General features: G+C 45.0%; 1 protein-coding gene across 1 annotated transcript in view; it reads right to left on the bottom strand.

Annotated features, from left to right (window-relative positions):
* Positions 1-1,386: 1,386 nt before the first annotated feature.
* Positions 1,387-21,919, bottom strand: part of cnppd1 (cyclin Pas1/PHO80 domain containing 1) — a 34,069-nt gene continuing 13,536 nt past the window's right edge. Inside the window, exons 3-8 of the mRNA XM_078227846.1 lie at positions 20,184-20,265; positions 18,349-18,469; positions 16,899-17,027; positions 13,499-13,560; positions 10,638-10,755; positions 1,387-3,371 (exon numbers count right to left, since the gene is read on the bottom strand). Coding sequence (XP_078083972.1) covers positions 2,643-3,371; positions 10,638-10,755; positions 13,499-13,560; positions 16,899-17,027; positions 18,349-18,469; positions 20,184-20,265 — 1,241 coding nt within the window. The 3' untranslated portion in view covers positions 1,387-2,642. The remainder of the gene's footprint in view (positions 3,372-10,637; positions 10,756-13,498; positions 13,561-16,898; positions 17,028-18,348; positions 18,470-20,183; positions 20,266-21,919) is intronic.

Raw genomic sequence — 21,919 nt, forward strand, 5'->3', positions numbered from 1 at the left:
CAGGCCCTATTCCCGTAACCTCACATATTTACCCTGCTAATCCCCTGACACTAGGGTCAATTTAGCATGGCCAATCAACCTATCAATCTTCATGTTTTAAGCCTCAATGCTAACTGTCGGCAGGCTATCAAACTGAGGGGAGTCGGATCCAATCCTGTCCTTGCCTCTCTGTAAGAAGTCTCACAACACCAGGTTATAGTCCAACAGGTTTATTTGGTAGCAAACGCCACTAGCTTTCGGAGCACTGCTCCTTCGTCAGGTGAGTGGGAGTTCTGTTCACAAACAGGGCATATAAAGACACAAACTCAATTCACAGAATAAGGATTGGAATGAGAGTCTTTACAGCTAATCAAGTCTTGATTAGACTAGATTAATTAAGACTTAATTAGCTGTAAAGACTCGCATTCCAATCATTATTCTGTAAATTGAGTGTGTGTCTTTATATGCCCTGTTTGTGAACAGAACTCCCACTCACCTGACGAAGGAACAGCGCTCTGAAAGCTAGTGGCATTTGCTACCAAATAAACCTGTTGTACTTTAACCTGGTGTTGTGAGACTTCTTACTGTGTTTACCCCAGTCAACGCCGGCATCTCCACATCTTGCCTCTCTGAACATGCAAACATATAGAGAGGGTATTAGGCAGTGATGAGAAGCAGCAGTCTCCTAGATTTTTCCTTCCGTCCCATCAAAAGCCCTACAAACGCCCTGGTTGGAAGCAGCAAAACAGGGGTGGGGCCTGGGAGTTTGCTAGCCTGGTCAGCTCAGACATTCAGTGCATAAAATGCAGCAAACAACAAGGGGGCCTGGAGAAGCAGTCTGAATCCCCACCTAAACTTCTGATCTCAGTCACACTGCCAGGTGAGCTCAGAGAGGATCAGCAGAAGCGAGGGAAACGGGCACCCTGCACAGCCTCACAAGGCAGCGACCCTGGAAAACTAGGAAATAAGTGGGGTGAGGGAGGGGAACAGAGAAAAGCTTATCATTGAAGACAAAGACATGGGCAGCAAATTAACAGGTCACAAAAATAGACCGCACCAAAATCACTCATTTGGGAGGACAGGGAGAGGGGTGTTTATATTTTGGCTGCATGTTCCACAAGTATGAGACTGCTTTTTAATGCATGACATTGTTTTGGGAGCAACTAAAAAAGGTGATCCTCGCAGCCAAGTCTTGGTAAGTGATTATCGAATGAACTCAAGTGCTAATTATAAAATTTAGACCTTCAATGTCCCCTCTTATCCAGGTGCTCAACTATTGCTCAGCAATTGGCCCAAAAACGTCGACTTATCCTAATTGCACAGCGAGTGTTTCAGAGCAAAGTGGCAACGTCAACTTTGTCACTTCACAGCTGTCGAGTCCTTTTGTTGCACCCAAGGTTTATTTTTCAAAAAGTTCTGGTTCAGTGATAATGTCCGTGTCAGACTTTTATAATCTCTGTAACTGCTGTCTTAAAGCAAAACCTGAAATCTCCATGTTAACCAAAAAAACACACCTTTTAAAGAAAAATGCAATTAGAAAGTGAGCCTCACACTCTGGTATTCCCCTACTGTAAACTTGCATTGTAAACACAATACAGAATACAATTGATATTCATACAGCGGGAAAGGCCACTTTTAGTAAATTTACAGGTGTGTAAGTTTTGAAAGTTACGAGTGGTATATCCTTTTTTCATGTCCTTCAACATCAGAGACCAACACATAGCTAGCATTTCAGTAATGTGGACCTTTGAGGATCCTACATCCAATTCTTAACAACTTTCATCAAACCTTCCCAGTAGAAAAGCCCGCGATTGCCATAATAAAAAAAGTAAGATTTAGAATCTAAAAATCCTACATCGCAAGTATACAGTCAGCAAATTACAACTAGCCGTCAGTGTTCGCATTATATTTTCTTTCATCTTCTGCGACAAGATTCAGCATCAGGCTCTGGTTAAAGCACTTCAGCACATACCCCAGGTTGATGCTGTGGTGCAAGACTGTGGGAGTGCCGCATTGCTGGAGATACTGTTCTTCAGGTGAGTTGACAAACGGAGCTACAGCCTGGTGGTGCCAGTTTGTTAAGATGGATATGAAAGAAACCCCACAGCTGTGCTTAAAGGTCGATTTTCTCCCTCAACCAACCGCACCGAGAATAAAGACAGATTATTCAGCTTGTTGTTTCTTACTGGGATCTGCGACGCACAAAGCTGCTGCCATGTTCGCCAATGTAAAGAGCTGTTGCACTCCCAACAAGGTAGTTCATCATATGCAAAGCACCTCGAGACATCTGATGCAAGGGTCTGAAGTTTCTTTTTTATAAACCACGTTTATTGCTCATGTTAGCGGAGAGGAACACAACTCCCTATATGTCTACAATTGTGTCTCGAAAGATACAATGATGGCTAGTTGGCTACCAAGCCCAAACTTGATGAATTCATGGTGTTTCTAAGTGGCGTGTAGGTTGGGTATAGCTGCCAATTCTGGCCACCAGGTTTTGCGGTTGACCAAGATGGTATTGTGGCTTTAACATTCGTCTTGCTGGTTTGACTGCTGGATTTAAGATTGCTTCAGTGTTCATAACTGGGATCAGGAAAAGAGAGTTCAGTCCAACGAGGCTGTGGTCATCGATTTCAAAGTGCGCCGGAAGGGAGCTTGATTTCCCCCTAACTGGGTAAGACTGGCATCACAAGCTGGCTAAATGCCATTGCTGTTTCCACAGGGCATCTACTCATCCTCAGGGAACCAGGGAGGCACAGGATGTCCATCAGTCTCTCAATGCCGTGAATCAAAGGAGGTTGTTTCCCGTTTACCTCTGTGTGTTTTGTGCAGCCGTCACATCCAACAGGAGACGGGGTTGCCTTTGTACTGAGGGGGGTGTGCATTTCCAATGGGGTGTGGCGAAAGGCCATCTTGACAGACGTTTGGTTCAATGTCCCGCATTTGACAGCCAGCCCGGCCTCACTCTGCAGTTTACAACAGTTTGAGCAAGAAATGGGTGGTGCGGTTCCAGGCTTCTCTCGGATGGTCCTCAGGTCAGTGCAGTAAGTGAGGGAGGTCAGGACAGTTCCCCAGAGACAGAACGCAGCCACTGCAATGCCAGAATTCCCACGGCCAGGATCAGTTCCTACGATGCAGCATGGAAGACTGGAAGGAGTGCCCGGAGACCAGACCAAATTAACGGCAGCCGTGTCAAATGGTGTTGAAAGAAAGGTCTTGGCCTCCTGCATGCATTCCACTGGGTCCAAGACAATCTCTCTGCTCAGAACAGGTTCCTGGTTCTGGGAGATCACATATACCTGGCTCTTTGAGCATATTGCCTGTCGTAGGACTGCAGTTCCAGCGATAATTCCTGCAACACTGGTTAGATACACAAGACCCATCATGCAGGCGACCTACAAGGAAAGAAAAAAGACCAAAGACTTGAAAATCCATCTAATCCAGCTCAATTTTTTAATCCCTTCTCAAATCTGCAGTCAATCTATACAACATATTAGGGTCACTGATGAAACAGACAGAGATTGTTGTTGAAATGTTAATTGGATTGGCAGCATTGCCGTGTACCCAGTGCACAAACAGAACATGTTGATGTGCCAAAGCTGCCTTTCAAAGCTTCACTTAACCACCAATATCAGCCACAGCACCAGGGACCCGGGTTCAATTGCAACTTCGGGTCACTGTCGGTGTGGAGTTTGCACGTTCTCCTTGTGTCTGGGTGGGTTTCCTCCGGGTGCTCCAGTTTCCTCTCACAGTCCAAAAGATGTACAGGTTAGGTGAATTGGCCGTGCTAAATTGACCATTAGTGTGAGGGGGACTAGCAGGGTAAATATGTGAGGTTGTGGGAATAGGGCCTAGGTGGGATTATGGTCGATGCTGACTCGATGGGCCAAATGGCCTCCTTCTGCATTGAAGGGATTCTATGATCAGCAGATAAAGCAAAGTTAGTGATGAACAAGATTCCAGACTAATTACCCAAGGCTCTCCTGCAACTGATAACCAACTAGTTCCCATAACTGAAAAAAGGTGTCTAAGAGGCAGTAGGTGGGTCAAAGAATTAATTACATTTCCTCTTCCTACCATTTTGCACCTATCATTCCACTGGAAGATGTGGCAAAAACTTCCCTGACTCTTGATGATGATGGAAAGTCATTGGAACCTTAATCCCTATATCAAATCTCTCCTGCCTTCCACCCTAATACAGACCTGCCCTCCTGCTCTTTCCTCCTTTCTCTGTTTCTTGCCTAAAACGTGTTACATCTCCAACTTTCTCCACTTCTGATGAAAGGTCATCAACCTGAAACACACAAGCTCTGTTCCTCTCTTCACAGACGCTGCCAGACCTCGGCACTTTGTTTTTATTTCACATTTTCAGCATCTGCAGTATTTTATTTCTCCATACATAGTGTCTCTCTTCAAGAGTGCTAATTGGTTGATAGGAAATATAGAACATAGAAAAGCTACAGCACAAACAGGCCCTTCGGCCCACAAGTTGCGCCGAACATGTCCCTACCTACTAGGCTTACCTATAACCCTCTATCTTACTAACTTCCATGAACTTATCCAAAAGTCTCTTAAAAGACCCTATCAAATCCGCCTCCACCACTACTACCGGCAGCCGATTCCACGCACCCATCACCCTCTGAGTGAAAAACTTACCCCTAACATCTCCTCTGTACCTACTCCCCAGCACCCTAAACCTGTGACCTCTTGTGGCAACCATTTCAGCCCTGGTTAAAAGCCTCTGAGAATCCACTCTATCAATACCCCTCAACATCTTATACACCTCTATCAGGTCACTTCGCTTCGCCAAGGAGACAAGACCTAGCTCTCTCAACCTATCCTCATAAGGCATGCCACCTAATCCAGGCAACATCCTTGTAAGTCTCCTCTGCACCCTTTCTATGGCTTCCACATCCTTTCTGTAATGAGGCGACCAGAACTGGGCACAGTATTCCAGATGGGGAGATATGGCAGACATCTGAGGACAATTAATCCCAAGAGAACGATACACAACTTGGCTCATAAATTTACTTGCCTCGGTTCAAAATCTGAACAGTGGATTTCTTTTATTCATTCACAGAATATGGGCAATGCTGGCAAGGCCAGCATTTATTAACCATCATTAATTATGCTCTAATGACTTGCTCGGTTCATTTCATAGGGCAATTAAGTGACAACCACACTGCTGTGGCTCTGGATAAAAGCAAATTACTGCGGATGCTGGAATCTGAAACTGAAAGAGAAAATGCTGGAAAATCTCAGCAGGTCTGGCAGCATCTCTGACAAAGCTTTGACAAAGGGACATCGAAACGTCAGCTCTTTTCTCTTACAGATGCTGCAGCTCTGGAATCGCATGTAGGCCAGACCGGGTAAGGACAACAGATTTCCTTCCCTAAAGGACATTAGTGAACCAGATGGGATTTTTCCCGGTTTTTATCACTGTCACCATTATTGGTACTAATTTTTTTATTCCAGATTTATTTAATGAGCTGAATTTAAACTCCCCACTGGCTGTGATGGGGTTTGAACTCATGTCTCCACAGCATTAACTATGCCAGTACTTCCCAAACAATTTTCCAATGTGAACCCATTTTAACACAACCCCGGGCACCAACACATACAAAACAGCAACAAAGAAGCATTGCAATATTCAATATATAATTATTAAAGCTTGTATATTATTGATAAAAAGATTTTTTATCCGTATAAGGGCAAAATGGCAGCTAGGGCAGTGGCATGCTCCTCTTGCCAGGTGTGGACAATTAGGGAGCAATCTAGTCTCCCTGAAAACTTTGCCTGCAGGAAGAGTGTCCAGTTGCAGCTCCTCACAGACCGCATTGTTCGGTTGGAGGTGCAGGTGGATGCACTGCGGAGCATACAGGAGGCAGAGACTGTGATAGACACTAGTTACAGGGAGGTTGTCACACCACAGGTTCAGACAGGTAGATGGGTGACTGCCAGGAGAGGCAGGCAGGTGGTGCAGGAATCTCCTGTGTCTGTTCCCCTTTCAAACAGGTATATCATTTTGGATGCTGTTGAGGGGGATAGCCTGTCAGGGGGAGATACCAGCAGCAGCCAGGCCTGTGACACCACAGCTGGTTCTGCTGTGGGAAAGGGTCGGGCAAAGAGCAAGCGAGCAGTAGTAATAGGGGACTCGCTAGTTAGAGGCACAGACAGGCGTTTCTGTGGCCACAATCGAGACTCCAGGATGGTGTGTTGCCTCCCTGGTGCCAGGGTCAAGGGCGTCTCTGAGCAATTGCAGGACATTCTTAAGGGGGAGGGTGAGCAGCCAGAGGTCGTTGTACATATTGGTACCAACGACATAGGTAGGAAAAGGGATGAGGTCCTGAGATGTGAATATAGAGAGTTAGGCAGAAGGCTAATGCGCAGGACCTCGAAGGTAGGAATTTCAGGACTATTACCGGTACCACGTGCTAGTGAGAGTAGGAATAGGAGGATTAGACAGATAATGCCTGGCTTGAGAGCTGGTGCCGGGGGCATGGATTTAGATTTTTGGATCATTGGGATCTTTTCTGGGGAAGGGCTGATCTGTTCAAGAGGGATGGGTTACATTTGAACTGGAGGGGGACTAACATCTTGGCGGGGAGATTTGCGAGAGCCATTCAGGGGGGGTTTAAACTAGTTTGGCAGGGGGGTGGGATCCAAAGCAGTAGGGAGACAGAAGAGAAGTTTGAGGACAGCACGGAAATTAAAGAGAGCGGTGTCAGTAATCCGAGTACTAGACAGATCAGACAGAAGCAAGACAGAGAGCAAGGGAAGTCCAAATTAAACTGCATTTAGGCCCCCAAATAGTCAGCGGGAAATTGAAGATCAAATATGTAAGGAGATTACAGATAGCTCCAAGAAAAATAGGGTGGTAATAGTTGGAGATTTTAATTTTCTCAACATTGACTGGGACAGCCACTAGTATTAGAGGGTTGGATGGAGAGAAAATTGTTGAGTGTATTCAAGAGGAATTTCTCATTCAGTATGTGGAGGGCCTGACTAGAGAGGGGGCAAAACCTGACCTCCTCTTGGGAAATAAGGAAGGGCAGGTGACAGAAATGTTAGTGAGGGATCACTTTGGGACCATAATTCTATTAGTTTTAAGATAGTTATGGAGAATGATAGGTCTGTCCCAAAAGTTAATATTCTAAATTGGGGCAAGGCCAATTTTGATGGTATCAGGCAGGAACTTTCAAAAGTTAATTGGGGGAGTCTGTGGGAAGGAAAAGGGACGTCTGGTAAGTGGGAGACTTTCAAAAGTGTGTTAACCAGGGTTCAGGTTTCCTCTTAGAGTGAAGGGCAAGGCTGGCAGAAGTCGGGAACCCTGGATGACTCGGGATATTGAGGCCCTGGTCAAGAAGAGGCACATGACGTGCATAGGCAGTTGGGATCAAGTGAATCTCTTGAAGAGTTTAGGGGGTGTAGGAGTAGAGTTAAGAGAGAAATCAGGAGAGCAAAAAGGGGACACGAAATTGTTTTGGCAGATAAGGCAAAGGAGAATCCAAAGAGCTTCGACAAATACATAAAAGGCAAAAGAGTAACAGGGGAGAGAGTAGGGCCTCTTAAGGATCAACAAGGTCATCTATGTGCGGATCCACAAGAGATGGGTGAGATCCTAAATGAATATTTCCCATCAGTATTTACTGTTGAGAAAAACATGGATGTTAGGGAACTTGGGGAATTAAATATTGATGTCTTGAGGAGTGTACATATTACAGAGAAGGTGGTGATGGAAGTCTTAAAGCGCATCAAGGTAGATAAATCTGCAGGACTTGATGAGGTATATCCCAGGACGTTGTGGGAGGCTAGGGAGGAAATTGCGGGTCCCCTAGCCCAGATATTTGGATCATTGATAGTCACGGGTGAGGTGCCTAAAGATTGGAGAGTGGCAAATGTTGTGCCTTTGTTTAAAAAGGGCTGCAGGGAAAAGCCTGGGAACTACAGGCCAGTTAGCCTCACATCTGTGGTGGGTAAATTGTTGGAAGGTATTTTGAGAGACAGGATCTACAGGCATTTAGAGATGCAAGGACTGATTAGGGACGGTCAGCATGGCTTTGAGTGGAAAATCATGTCTCACAAATTTAAGGGGCAACCAAGAAGGTAGATGAGGGCAGTGCAGTTGATGTTGTCTACATGGACTTTAGCAAGGCCTTTGACAAGGTACCGCATGGTAGGTTGTTGCATAAAGCTAAATCTCACAGGATCCAGGGTGAGGCATCTAAATGGATACAAAATTGGCTTCTTGACAGAAGCCAGAGGGTGGTTGTAGAGAGTTGTTTTTCAAACTGGAGGCCTGTGACCAGCGGTGTGCCTCAGGGATCAGTGCTGGGCCCACTGTTATTTGTCATTTATATTAATGATTTGGATGAGAATATAGGAGGCATGGTTAGTAAGTTTGCAGATGACACCAAGATTGGTGGCCTGGTGGACAGTGAGGAAGGTTATCTCTAATTGCAGCGGGATCTTGATCAATTGGGCCAGTGGGCTGACGAATGGCCGATGGAGTTTAATTTAGACAAATGTGAGGTGATGCATTTTGGTAGACTGAACCAGGGCAGGACTTACTCAGTTAATGGTACGGCGTTGGGGGAAGTTACAGAACAAAGAGATCTAGGGGTACATGTTCATAGCTCCTTGAAAGTGGAATCACAGGTGGACAGAGTGGTGAAGAAGGCATTCGGCCTGCTTGGTTTCATTGGTCAGAACATTGAATACAGGAGTTGGGACGTCTTGTTGAAGTTGTACAAGAGAGTAGGAATAGGAGGATTGATCAAGATCCCGCTGCAATTGGAATACTGTGTGCAATTCTTATAGAAAGGATATTATTAAATTAGAAAGAGTGCAGAAAAGATTTACTCGGATGCTACCGGGATTTGATGGATTGAGTTATAAGGTGAGGCTGAATAGACTGGGACTTTTCTCTCTGGAGTGTAGGAGGCTGAGGGGTGACCTTATAGAGGTCTATAAAATAATGAGGGGCATATTCAAGGTAGATAGTCAATATCTTTTCCCAAAGGTAGGGGAGTCTAAAACTCGAGGGCATAGGTTTAAGGTGAGAGGGGAGAGATACAAAAGTGTCCAGAGGGGCAATTTTTTCACACGGAGGGTGGTAAGTGTCTGGAACAAGCTGCCAGAGGTAGTAGTAGAGGCGGGTACAATTTTATCTTTGAAAAAGCATTTAGATAGTTACATGGGTACGATGGGGATAGAGGGATATGGGCCAAATGCGGGCAATTGGGATTAGCTTAGGGGTTTAGAAAAAAATAAGGGCGGCATGGACCAGTTGGGCCCAAGGGCCTGTTTCCATGCTGTAATCCTCTATGACTCTATGATCAACATATACCTCGTATAGATGAACGTGTGAATTTAAAGTACTTTGTAAAAATATTATTTTATGCACTCGTGTAGGTTTCTGCCAAGCTCCCCATATTCCCCAATGACAAAAGACTCAGCTGAGTCCCTCACACCCACCCCCTCAGCTCCTCTTTCCCTTTTACACACACAAACCAGCTCCCCTCCCCCGGCTTCCCCCACTCGCCACTCAGTGCTCCCTCTTCTCAATCCCCTCTCCCATTCAACTACTGTTCCCAACACCCCCACACACTCAACAGTCCCTCTTCCCAATCCCTGTCCCACTGCTCACTCAGCAGCGCACACACAAACCTATTCCACCATCCACCCTTTTGTTCTCGCTTGCACAAGCCCCAGGATGTTACTGAAGTTTATTCATAGTTTATTTATTTATTCGTCACAAGTAAGGCTTACATTAACACTGCAATGAAGTTACTGTGAAATTCCCCGAGTCGCCACACTCTGGCGCCTATTCGGGTCAATGCATCTAACCAGCACGTCTTTCAGATTGTGGGAGGAAACCGGAGCACCCGGAGGAACACGCAGACATGGGGAGAATGTGCAAACTTCACACAGACAGTGACCCAAGCCGGGAATTGAACCCAGGTCCCTGGCACTGTGAGGCAGCAGTGCTAACCACTGTGCCACCGTGCCCCCCACAGCAGGAGAACTTTGCAGGATCCACAGGGCTGAGTTTGCTGGTGTTGTTTTCAGTGCCTAGGTCAATACTGGGTGATCTGTCCAGTTTCATTTCATTTCGACTTTGATATAACCGAGTGGCTTGCTAGACTATTTCAGAAGATATTTAAGAATCAACCACATTGCTGTGGCTCTGGAGTCACGTGTTGACTAGGCCAGGTAAGGATGGCAGTTTTCCTTCCCTAAAGGACATTAGTGACAATGGTTTCACGGTCATCATTAGACTTTTAAGTTTAGGTGCTTCAGTGAATTCAAATTTCACCGTTTGCCATGGTGGGATTCGAACCTGGGTCCCAGAGCATTATCCTAGCTCCCTGGATTACTAGCCCAGTTACAATATCACTATGAGAAAATGGCCTGGGTGTGACTCCACTGAACATTGCAATGCCAGCATCACCCATTTCCCAGGAACCAGCAATGTGGTCATGGTATGCCTTCTGAATTCAATGTAGTTGTTGTAGGATTGCCCACACGATAGGGACTTTGTCTTATGGGGAACCTGTTCTGGGAAATGAAACTGAATATGTGCATTTAGTTGCTCTGCAGCTTCCTCCTTCCTTGTCGTAAAGAATCAAACTATTAATAAGGGTGTGACTGCACACTACCTTAACAACATGCTGGTAGAGTTCTGTAAATGCTTGCTGCCACAGTGCCTGTTCCAATATCACGCACAAATCAGTGTATGTGAACCAGCCTCTTTTCAGTCCTTGCGACTCAGCAACCCTGCAAAACGTGAAGGAACATGATTAAAACCCAAAGAGCTTGGAAGGATGGCTGATGTGTTTCTGTTTTAGCTCCTGTGACTTCCTTCCTAAAGGATTGGGCAAGGGGAGCTCGTTAACATTGAGAGTTAAAGTTTATTTATTAGTGTCACAAGTAAGGCTTACATTAACACTGCAATGAAGTTGCTGTGAAATTCCCCTAGTCACCGCACTCCGGAGCCTGTTCGGGTCAATGTACCTAACCAGCAAGTCTTTCAGACTATGGGAGGAAGCCGGAGCACCCGGAGGAAACCCACGCAGACACAGGGAGAATGTGCAAACTCCACACAGACAGTGACCCAAGCCAGGGATTGAACCCCGGTCCCTGGCGCTGTGAGGCAGCAGTGCTAACCACTGTGCCACCCAGTAGTTTTGAGTAGTTGCAAAAACTCTAATGAGCTGATCAAGTGACCCACAGCGAGGTTGTACATCATGTTAACCACTGCAATTATAATAATTCATGACAAAACACAGCTTCTCAATTACAGGTCTGCTGCGGCTCTGTGGGTAGCGCTGGAGACTCGGGAGTCAGAAGGGTGTGGGTTCATTCACGGAACCTCTGATCCGCTGCACTTTTTGAAGTACAGGGGGTTAGTTAGCCCCAGTGTCTGACCAAAGATATCCCTCAATTAACATCACTAAATACAGATGATCTGGTCACAGCTGCTTGTGGGAGCAAATTGACTGTCAATTTCCAGCATGACAATTGTGACTTTAAAAGTACGTAACTGGCAGTAAAGCGCTTTGGCACGTTCCGAGGTCATGAAAGGTGCTATATAAATGTAAAACTGTTACAGCCGTAATTATGAATTTTCTTTAGTTGCTGTGCTCTAGTTTTGAATTCCTGCTCAAAAGCAGCTCCATGAAAAGCTATCTGGATGCAAAATCTCCTCCCATTACCCAGCAGGAGCATATGGACTGGCAGCGGAAACAAGATTCAATAGTAAATTACTGAAGAGAATTGTATATGTATCTGATAAGGACAGGTCTGCAGGGCAGTGGGGCTAATTGAAGGCTGAAATCGATTCTGGGGACACTGAGGGAATTAAGGGATATGTGGATAAAACAGGGAAGTAGAGCTGAGCGAGATGTGCCATGATCTCATTATCAGAGAATCCCTACAGTACAGGAGGCCATTCGGCCCATCGGATCTGTACCGGCCACAATCCCAAACAGACCCTATTCCCGTAACCCTTATTTATCCTGCTAATCCCTTTGACAGTAGGGTCAATTTAGCATGGCCAATCAACCTAACCCACACATCTTTGGACTGTGGGAGGAAACCGGAGCACCCGGAGGAAACCCACGCAGACACGGGGGAGAACGCGCAAACTCCACACAGACAGTGACCCGAGGCTAGAATTGATTCCTGGTCTCTGGCACTGTGAGGCAGCAGTGCTAACCACTGTGCCACTGTGCAGTGGTTAGCACCATATTGAATGACAGAGCAGGCTGGCGGGAACATATAGTTACTCCAGCTCCAATGTCTGATGTCAATTCAGGATCTCCGTTGACTTACAAAGCAATTTTGAAGTGTAGTTTCCGTTGTAAGGTTAGGAAACACAATGGCCAATGCACGCACAGCAAGATCCCAGAGACAGCAATGTGTGACTGACCAGATTATCTTTGTTAGTGACATTGGTTGAGGAATAAATATTGTCCAGGACAGCTAAGAGAACTTGACTGCTTTTCTGCCAAGCAGTGCCAGTGAACCTCTAAGAGGGCAGACAAGGCCTTAGTTTAATGTCTCATCCAAAAGAACAAGGAACAAAGAAAATTACAGCACAGGAACAGGCCCTTCGGCCCTCCTCGCCTTCACCAACCATGCTGCCCATTCGAACTAAAACTCCCTATTCTTCCAGGGAACATATCCCGCCATTCCCACCCTATTTATGTATTTGTCAAGACACTCCTTAAAAGTCACTATCGTATCCGCTTCCACTACCTCCCCCGGCAGCGAGTTCCAGGCACCCACCATCCTCTGTGTAAAAAAAGTTGGCTGATAACATCTGGCAAGATAGTGGCCAGGGGTTGGCAGTTGGAGACAGCTGTGATTTGTTATCCTCGATGGGTTGAGAGTGCCCAGAGAAATCATTTTCTCTTTGCTGTTGAAGCTTATACGGTTTGAAATGCTCTCTGGAGCCCATTCTATATCACACAACAATACTGTGGAGAGTGTATTGGACAGGAGACTAATTGGAAGTCCCAATGTAGTTAATTGTATTTCAGATCAGTAAATGAAATTGAGTTATGGACTTTGCTGTTAGGCATGTGACCTCATTAACTATTTGCATGGCTCATGCCGGGGAACTTTAAATATTTTGTGCATTCCTTGGTAAATTGTCAAGACAAATGGTAAGCTTGATGTATTACTTCTTTGGTTACTGAAGGGTGGTAGTTGTTAAGTAAAAACAGATGCGAAATATAATGTGTTTTGAGAGTTGCTCGGGACATTTTCAGGTAAAAAAAAAATCAATTTAAGTGGCTAAAATGCCACTGAAGCCACATGCATGACTAGTCAGCAATTTCTATTGGACAACACCAGTGCAGAACATCCGAGGTCAGATTATTTCTACGTATCCGAAGTCACCAGGACAGCATTTTCAGTTTGTCTGGCTTACTCATTTTACCACTGTAAATTTCAGCACTGTAACACACCAATCTGTAACCACAACAAGTGCTCTTCACCAACACCCAGCACTCACCTTCCCTCCAATCGACTCAAAAGCTCAAAGAATTCCTGGGTATTTACATACAAGTTCCAATCCTGCAAAGCCAAAGGAAAAGAGACATTTAGTCACAAGCTTTCATATTATAGACAGCTAACCATCGGACTAATAAACTTCTTTTTCAACCCTTCTGCCACTGGCCAAATGGCAGCTCCTAATGAACAGCAGGACAAACACCATAAACTTAATTGAAACCCGATTGAAAAAAGGTCAACTCAGAAAAGTGATCTAGGGAAGTGTATACCTTGCTCACAATACTCACCCACTTCCAAGTTCAGACAGATTTTTCTTTGATGTCTTCTGATAAAGCAGCTTTCTAACTCTCCTGAAGATCCTCGATTTGGGTCTTACTCTCTGCTTGACAACTCTGGCGATACGTCTCACGCTGTAAGGAATATTCCTTTCGAGCTTCCCAATAAACAATGGCCCGCAATTTCATACAAGGGGAGGACTGTGTGACATGCCAAGCTGCCCTATTGGTCTAGGTCTCAGAGCCGTTTAGCTCTGAGACTATTGAGAAGCTCTCAGCCTGAAGGTCACTTTTAAGTCAAGGTTTTGAAGAGGTGGTGCAAGTGACACATCTCCTTAGCACTTAAAACTAAGCTCAACCGCCCCCCCCCTCCCCCATATCAAGAATCAGTCAGTGCAGCCCGAAAACAGGCTGTTTGAGTAAGAGCTCACTTACACTTACTGTTCTGACGAAAGATCATAGACCTGAAATGTTAACTCTGCTCCTCTCAAAGAACAGTACAGCACAGGAAACAGGCCCTTCGGCCCTCCAAGCTTGTTCCGCTCCTTGGTCCAACTAGACCAATCGTTTGTATCCCTCCATTCCCAGGCTGCTCATGTGACTATCCAGGTAAGACTTAAACGATGTCAGCATGCCTGCCTCCACCACCCTACTTGGCAGCGCATTCCAGGCCCCCACCACCCTCTGTGTAAAAAACATCCCTCTAATATCGGAGTTATACTTCGCCCCTCTCACCTTGAGCCCGTGACCCCTCGTGAACGTCACTTCTGATCTGGGAAAAAGCTTCCCACCGTTCACCCTATCTATCCCCTTCATAATCTTGTGCACCTCTATTAGATCTCCCCTCATTCTCCGTCTTTCAAGGGAGAACAACCCCAGTTTACCCAATCTCTCCTCATAGCTAAGACCCTCCATACCAGGCAACATCCTGGTAAACCTTCTCTGCACTCTCTCTAACACCTCCACGTCCTTCTGGTAGTGCGGCGACCAGAACTGGACGCAGTACTCCAAATGTGGCCTAACCAGCGTTCTATACAGCTGCATCATCAGACTCCAGCTTTTATACTCTATACCCCGTCCTATAAAGGCAAGCATACCATATGCCTTCTTCACCACCTTCTCCACCTGTGTTGCCACCTTCAAGGATTTGTGGACTTGCACACCTAGGTCCCTGTGTTTCTATACTCCTGATGACTCTGCCATTTATTGTATAACTCCTCCCTACATTATTTCTTCCAAAATGCATCACTTCGCATTTATCCGGATTAAACTCTATCTGCCACCTCTCCGCCCAATTTTCCAGCCTATCTATATCCTGCTGTATTGCCCGACAATGCTCTTCGCTATCCGCAAGTCCAGCCATCTTCGTGTCATCCGCAAACTTGCTGATTACACCAGTTACACCTTCTTCCAAATCATTTATATATATCACAAATAGCAGAGGTCCCAGTACAGAGCCCTGCGGAACACCACTGGTCACAGACCTCCAGCCGGAAAAAGACCCTTCGACCACTACCCTCTGTCTCCTATGGCCACTCACAGATGCTGACAGACTGAGTATTTCCAGTAGCTACAGCTTTTATTTGAGAAACTGTTCTTCTTAGAGCAGCGAGGCTAAAAGATTTGAATGACTTCGACAAAGTAAATAAGAAGAAACTATCTCCAGTGCCACCAGAGGACAGAAATTAAGATGATTGGCAAAAGAATCAGAGGGTAATATGAGGAAACTTGGAAAAAAAAGTGTTGTTTGATCTGGAATGTTCTGCTGAAAAGGTGGAGGAAGCAAATTCAATAGTATCTTCCAAAAGGAAATTTAATAAGTATTTGAAGGAGGAACAAATACAATGGGTTGAATAGCTTCCTTCTGTGTTGTATCAATTTGAATCCAAGGAGAAATCTTATAGATTGTCCGCTGGTCTTTGTTCCCAAAATGGCATTCAGAGCAAATGCAAAAAGGGTGTTTTACAAGGATATGATTCTGGTGCAGAGGCTTGTAAGGAGCAAGCACGAGGGAGATACACAGGATGACAGTGCTCCTGCTCCAGTACTAATATTTGGTGGAACTTCACCTAGAAACACAAAAGATAGGAGCAGGAGGAGGCCATTTCTGAAAGATGTGCTGGTTAGGTGCATTGACCCGAACAGGCACTGGACTGTGGCAACGAGGGGAATTTCACAGTATCTTCATTGCAGTGGTAATGTAAGCCTTACTTGTGACTAATAAATATTAACTTTAAACTTTATTTGGCTTTTCGAGTCTGCTCCGCCAATCATCATGATCATGGCTGATCGTCCAACTCAATAGCCTAAATCCTGCTTTTTCCCCGTAACCCTTGATCCCACTCTTGGGTCACTATCTGCGTGGACTTTGCACGTTCTCCCCGTGTCTGCATGGGTTTCCTCCGGGTGCTCCGGTTTCCTTCCACAGACTGAAAGACGTGCTGGTTAGGTTCATAGACCCGAACAGGTGCCGAAATGTGGCGACTAGGGGAATTTCACAGTAACTTCATTGCAGTGTTAATGTAAGCCTTACTTGTGACTAATAAATAAACTTTAACTTTAAGTGCAGTAACTAGCCGCCTCTTGAATACATTCACATCATTAACCTTTATATTAAAAATAATGAGGGGCACAGATCAGCTAGTCAATAGCCTTTCCCAAAGGTAGGGGAGTCTAACACGAGAGGGCATAGGTTTAAGGTGAGAGGGGAGAGATACAAAAGTGTCCAGAGGGGCAATTTTTTCACACAGAGGGTGGTGAGTGGCTGGAACAAGCTGCCAGAAGTAGTAGTAGAGGCAATTTTGTCTTTGAAAAAGCATTTAGACAGTTACATGGGTAAGATGGGTATAGAGGGATATTGGCCAAATGCAGGCAATTGGGATTAGCTGAGGGGTTTTAAAAAAAGGATGGCATGGACAAGTTGGGCCGAAGGGTCTGTTTCCATGCTGTAAATCTCTATATAACTGTGTTACACCACACCTCTCATGGGGCTAACGACTGCGAGTTTTTATTTAATTTTGCAAGTGTGTCAGGTGAAACGTTTCAAGTGCGAGGTTTATTGTAGGTGCAAGTCTATTAATATAATAGACTTATTATATTATCAAACGGACAGCTCAGGTAACTTACGATTGCCCGCAGAAAGTTCATCTCCAGTGTGTTGACCACTTGAACGTCCAGCTTGCCCGCAGCTCCCCACTCGTCGTTAAACACCTCCTCTTCCTCTCCCTCATCATACAAATACTTACTGGCAACCATCTGTAACAGAGCCAAAAATGCTTGAAAACAAAACACTCACCGGCACCGTCACTACACTAGGAGCACTAGCTAAAAGTAACCCTGCCTAACAAAAACGATTTCCTGAACTTCCTAAGCAATCATTTAGAAAGTATTTTAATTGCACAAGACGAGATACAGGCCTCCCAAGCCAACAAGCATTTGCTAAAAGAATGAAGATGTTATTTCCAATTATACATTTTCTTATCTAATGCCTTAGAAACACGACAGCATTCTTCACATCAAATTAATTACTCTGAAGTACAGTAACTATAAAGAGTATTGATAGAGTGTAATTATTTCCTGTTATCATAGGCAGGTTAGTAACTATTGGATCTGGAGGTGTAGAGAAGATTCCAGATTCATTGCATCCAGGAGGAGCTAGAGTCAGAAGGGGAACAGGAGAAGACACAGCAGATTCAATCATGAATACAGCAGTTGGGACGTCTTGTTGAAGTTGTACAAGACATTGGTAAGGCCACACTTGGAATACCGTGTACAGTTCTGGTCACCCTATTATAGAAAGGATAGATCAGCTAGATAGTCAATATCTTTTCCCAAAGGTAGGGGAGTCTAAAACTAGAGGGCATAGGTTTATGGTGAGAGGGGAGAGATACAAAAGGGTCAGAGGGGCAATTTTTTTCCACACAGAGTGGTGAATGTCTGGAACAAGCTGCCAGAAGTAGTGGTAGAGGCGGATACAATTTTGTCTTTTAAAAAGCATTCAGACAGTTACATGGGAGGATGGGTAAAGAGGGATATGGGCCAAATGCAGGCAACTGGGATTAGCTTAGCGATTGAAAAAAAAGGATGGCATGGACAAGTTGGGCCAAAGGGCCTGTTTCCATGCTATAAACCTCTATGACTCTATGTTCATTGCAGCAAACAAACAAGACTCAGAAAACAGTAAGGATTCAGGTACTTTAAGCAGGTTAAAATCTTTGAACAGTACTGAGGGAGTGCAGTGCCATTGGAGGTACCATTTTTTGAATAAGAACTGAGGCCATGCCTGTCCTCTCAGTTGGACACAGATCCCATGGTATTATTTCAAAGATCGGCAGGGTAATCCCTCAATCCATATCAATAATACAGATGATCCAGTCAGTTTCGTACTGCTGCTTGTGGGAACTTGCTGTGTGCAAACTGGTTTCCCATATTACAACAGTGACTGCACCTGAAAAAGTTCTTCATTGGGCTGCAAAGTGCTTGGGACGTCCCAAAGTTGCGAAACAGACTATACGAGTGCAAGTCTGTCCTAATTGCAGCCCGCAAGAGCAAAGACAGTGCTGTGGTTTTGACTCACCATGGATATTAAAAAAAGGTCAGATGAGGAGATCTGCTGCAGGTACTCCGGATTTCGATGGCGTAGACGTTCAATGTAGACAAGAGCAAGCATCATTGCACAAGGTGAAATACAGGCCTCCCTGTGGAAAAGGCAGGCATCATTAACCCTTATAGATTTTAAAGTAAAGTTAAAAGTTTATTTATTAGTCACAAGTAAGTTACTGTGAAATTCCCCTAGTCGCCACAGCCCGGCGCCTGTTCGGGTCAATGCACCCTAACCAGCACGCCTTTCAGAATGTGGGAGGAAACCGGAGCACCCGGAGGAAACCCACACAGACACGGGGAGAACGTGTAAACTCCACACAGACAGTGACCCAAGTCGGGAATCGAACCTTGGTCCCTGGCGCTGTGAAGCAGCAGTGCTAATGACTGTGCTACCGTGCCACCCCGTGCATGCTGATGATTATTTGGTGAGCAGTAGATGGTGATTAGGGTTGGAAAATAGAATGGAGAGGATAGGTTGAGGGCTTGCTTTAAATTATGTTGATTTTTCAATATCAATTTCAATGAAGACAGTGCAATTAATGGCTATTCTTAGTCAAGATCTTTCAGAGCCCAATAATGCTGTAAACCAAAGTGCTTTCAACGAAGCTAGAAAGTTCACAGATAAGATCCACTGTCACTTCCTTGGGAAAACCAGGAATGAGCAACACATCTGCTGTTACTAAACAGACACATCCCAAAAATAATTGAAAATTAAAAATAAATCCTGCATTAACTAGCTTGGGAAAAGTCACCCCCCAGCCTTGTCAGCTATTAATCACCCAACACCAACCTGCCATCTAGATATCCCTCCAACTTTGACCCTTCGTGTCTTCTCTTTGTAAAAGGTCTAAAAGACGTGGCTCAAGAAATACATGATGTGGAGATGCCGGTGTTGGACTGGGGTAAACACAGTAAGAAGTCTCACAACACCAGGTTAAAGTCCAACAGGTTTATTTGGTAGCAAAAGCCACTAGCTTTCAGAGCGCTGCTCCTTCGTCAGGTGAGTGGGAATTCTGTTCACAAACAGGGCAAATAAAGACACAAACTCAATTTACAAAATAATGGTTGGAATGCGAGTCTCCGTTGTCTGCATGGTCTCCCCAATGTACCCAATGCATGGTACATTGGGGAGACCATGCAGACGCTATGACAATGGATGAACGAACACCGCTCGACAATCACTAGGCAAGACTTCCTGTTGGGGAGCACTTCAGCGGTCACGGGCATTCGGCCTCTGATCTTCGGGTAAGCATTCTCCAAGGCGGCCTTCACGACACACGACAGCGCAGAGTCGCTGAGCAGAGACTGATAGCCAAATTCCGCACACATGAGGATGGCCTAAACCGGGATCTTGGGTTCATGTCACACTATCTGTAACTCCCACGACTTGCCTGGGCTTGCAAAATCTCACTAACTGTCCTGGCTGGAGACAATACACATCTCTTTAAACTGTGCTTAACCCTCTCTCCACTCACATTGTCTGTACCTTTGAGACTTGATTACCAACCATTATTTTGTAAATTGAGTTTGTGTCTTTATGTGCCCTGTTTGTGAACAGAATTCCCACTCACCTGACGGAGGAGCAGCGAGCGCTCCGAAAGCTAGTGGCTTTTGCTACAAGAAATACATGACATGGTGGTATAACAAAAACTGCACTCTGCAGGACATTCAATAACTGTTGGAGAACAAGAACGATGCTTGTTGGGAACTCTTGAATATCACAGGTCCATCTAAAAATAATTCACTAACAACCCGCACCAAATACAGAGATTAGGCAACTACCTGCTGCAACTTAATCTATAAACCTACCTAGCCACGTGAGCTGCATACTTCTTCCGGAGTTTTCGGATGGGACTTGGTGCTGATTTCTGAAGCAGTTCTACAGCAATGTCTGAAAGAGACAAGGTCTTTAAATTAGTTTCTTCATTTGATAGTATAGAACATGAATATTGCTGGAGAGAGGCACATGCTGCTGAAGCTTTTCGTCTTGCACTCATCACGTCAATCACAAGAATGGCAAATTTCGAACAATCACAACAATTTATACTATAGGGGTAAAGGGAGCTGATTGGCTGGCAAGTCGACACAGGTGGGCCAAGGTGTTGCCATGGATTAGGTAATGTGGAACTACAGGGTCCCCATATTTCTGTATCATTCAAAACAGGCACAAAGAGTCGGTTTCCTCGGGGTGCTCTGGATCCCCCCCCACAGTACGAACGAGGTGCTGGTTAGGTGCATTGGCTGTGCTAAACTCTCCCTCAGTGTACCCGAACAGGCGCCAGAGTGTGGCTACTAGGGATTTTCACAGTAACTTCATTGCAGTGTTAATGTAAGCCTACTTGTGACACTGATAAAAATAAAAAGTTTGAAGACATTCTTTTTGTTTGCCGAAGTCGGGTCAACGCATCTGAATGTGTGTGCTTCCTAGCAAGAGTTACAAGCCCAACTAATTGGCCCAGAACACTCAGTCTCTGGATATTCATAACTTGATGGATGTACGCTGGAAGATGCTCTGGGGAAGCACTCAGATGTCCCCATGCATATACTACACGGGACTTGCCCAGGAAGTTTTAACATCAAACTGAAACTTTTTCTTTTTAATGTTTCTTCCAGGCTTTTGGATATTTCACTTGAAACTCTTCTTTCAAGAAGGCAGTCGATTAGAAAGGCAACTTGTTTGTACTTTCCCAATTCGGCTTTATATTTTCATTCTTACCTATAATGCACATTATGTTGTCCACCATACACAAGGGACAAGTTAGGAGTGCGATGGAATATTCTCCACTTGCCTGGGTAAGCGCAGCTCCAACAACACAAAGAAACTCAACACCATTCAGGATAAAGCAAATTGCTTGATTGGCACCCCATCTACCACCTTTACTCCCTTCACCATCGATGCACAGTGATAGCAGTGTGTAACATCTACAAGATGTACTGCGGGAACTCATCAAACCTCCTTCGACAGCAACTTTCAAACACAACTACTACCATCTGGAAGAACAAGGACAGCAGATGCATGGGAACACCATCACCTGCTGCAAATTCCCCTCCAAGCGACACACCATCCTGACTTGGAACTACACCGTCTTTCCTTCACTGTCGCTGGATCAAACTCTTGGAACACCTTTCCGAACAGCACTGTCGGTGTATCCACAAACATGGACTGTAGTGATTCAAGAAGGCGGTCATCACCATGTTTACAAGGCAATTCGGGATGGGCAATAAATGATTTATTATTGTCACATGTATTAACATAGTGAAAAGTATTGTTTCTTGCGTGCTATACAGACAAAGCATACCATTCATAGAGAAGGAAACGAGAATGTATTAAAACATTGTTAGAGAGTTTAAAAGAGTTAGAGTGAAATTTTAGAAGCATAGAATGAGAGTAAAAGATAGAATTAGAAGGTATGCTGGGCACAGCTTGCAAGAAGTTACCTCGCTCCGGTGCCATCTTGGATAGAAAATGGTGGCCTAGCCAGTGATGCCCACATTCCGTTAAAATTTAATTTTAATATCTCTGGATCATGTGCTCTTCCTGTCAA

This window comes from Mustelus asterias, chromosome 14, assembly GCF_964213995.1.
Source record: "Mustelus asterias chromosome 14, sMusAst1.hap1.1, whole genome shotgun sequence".
Lineage (NCBI taxonomy): Eukaryota > Metazoa > Chordata > Chondrichthyes > Carcharhiniformes > Triakidae > Mustelus > Mustelus asterias.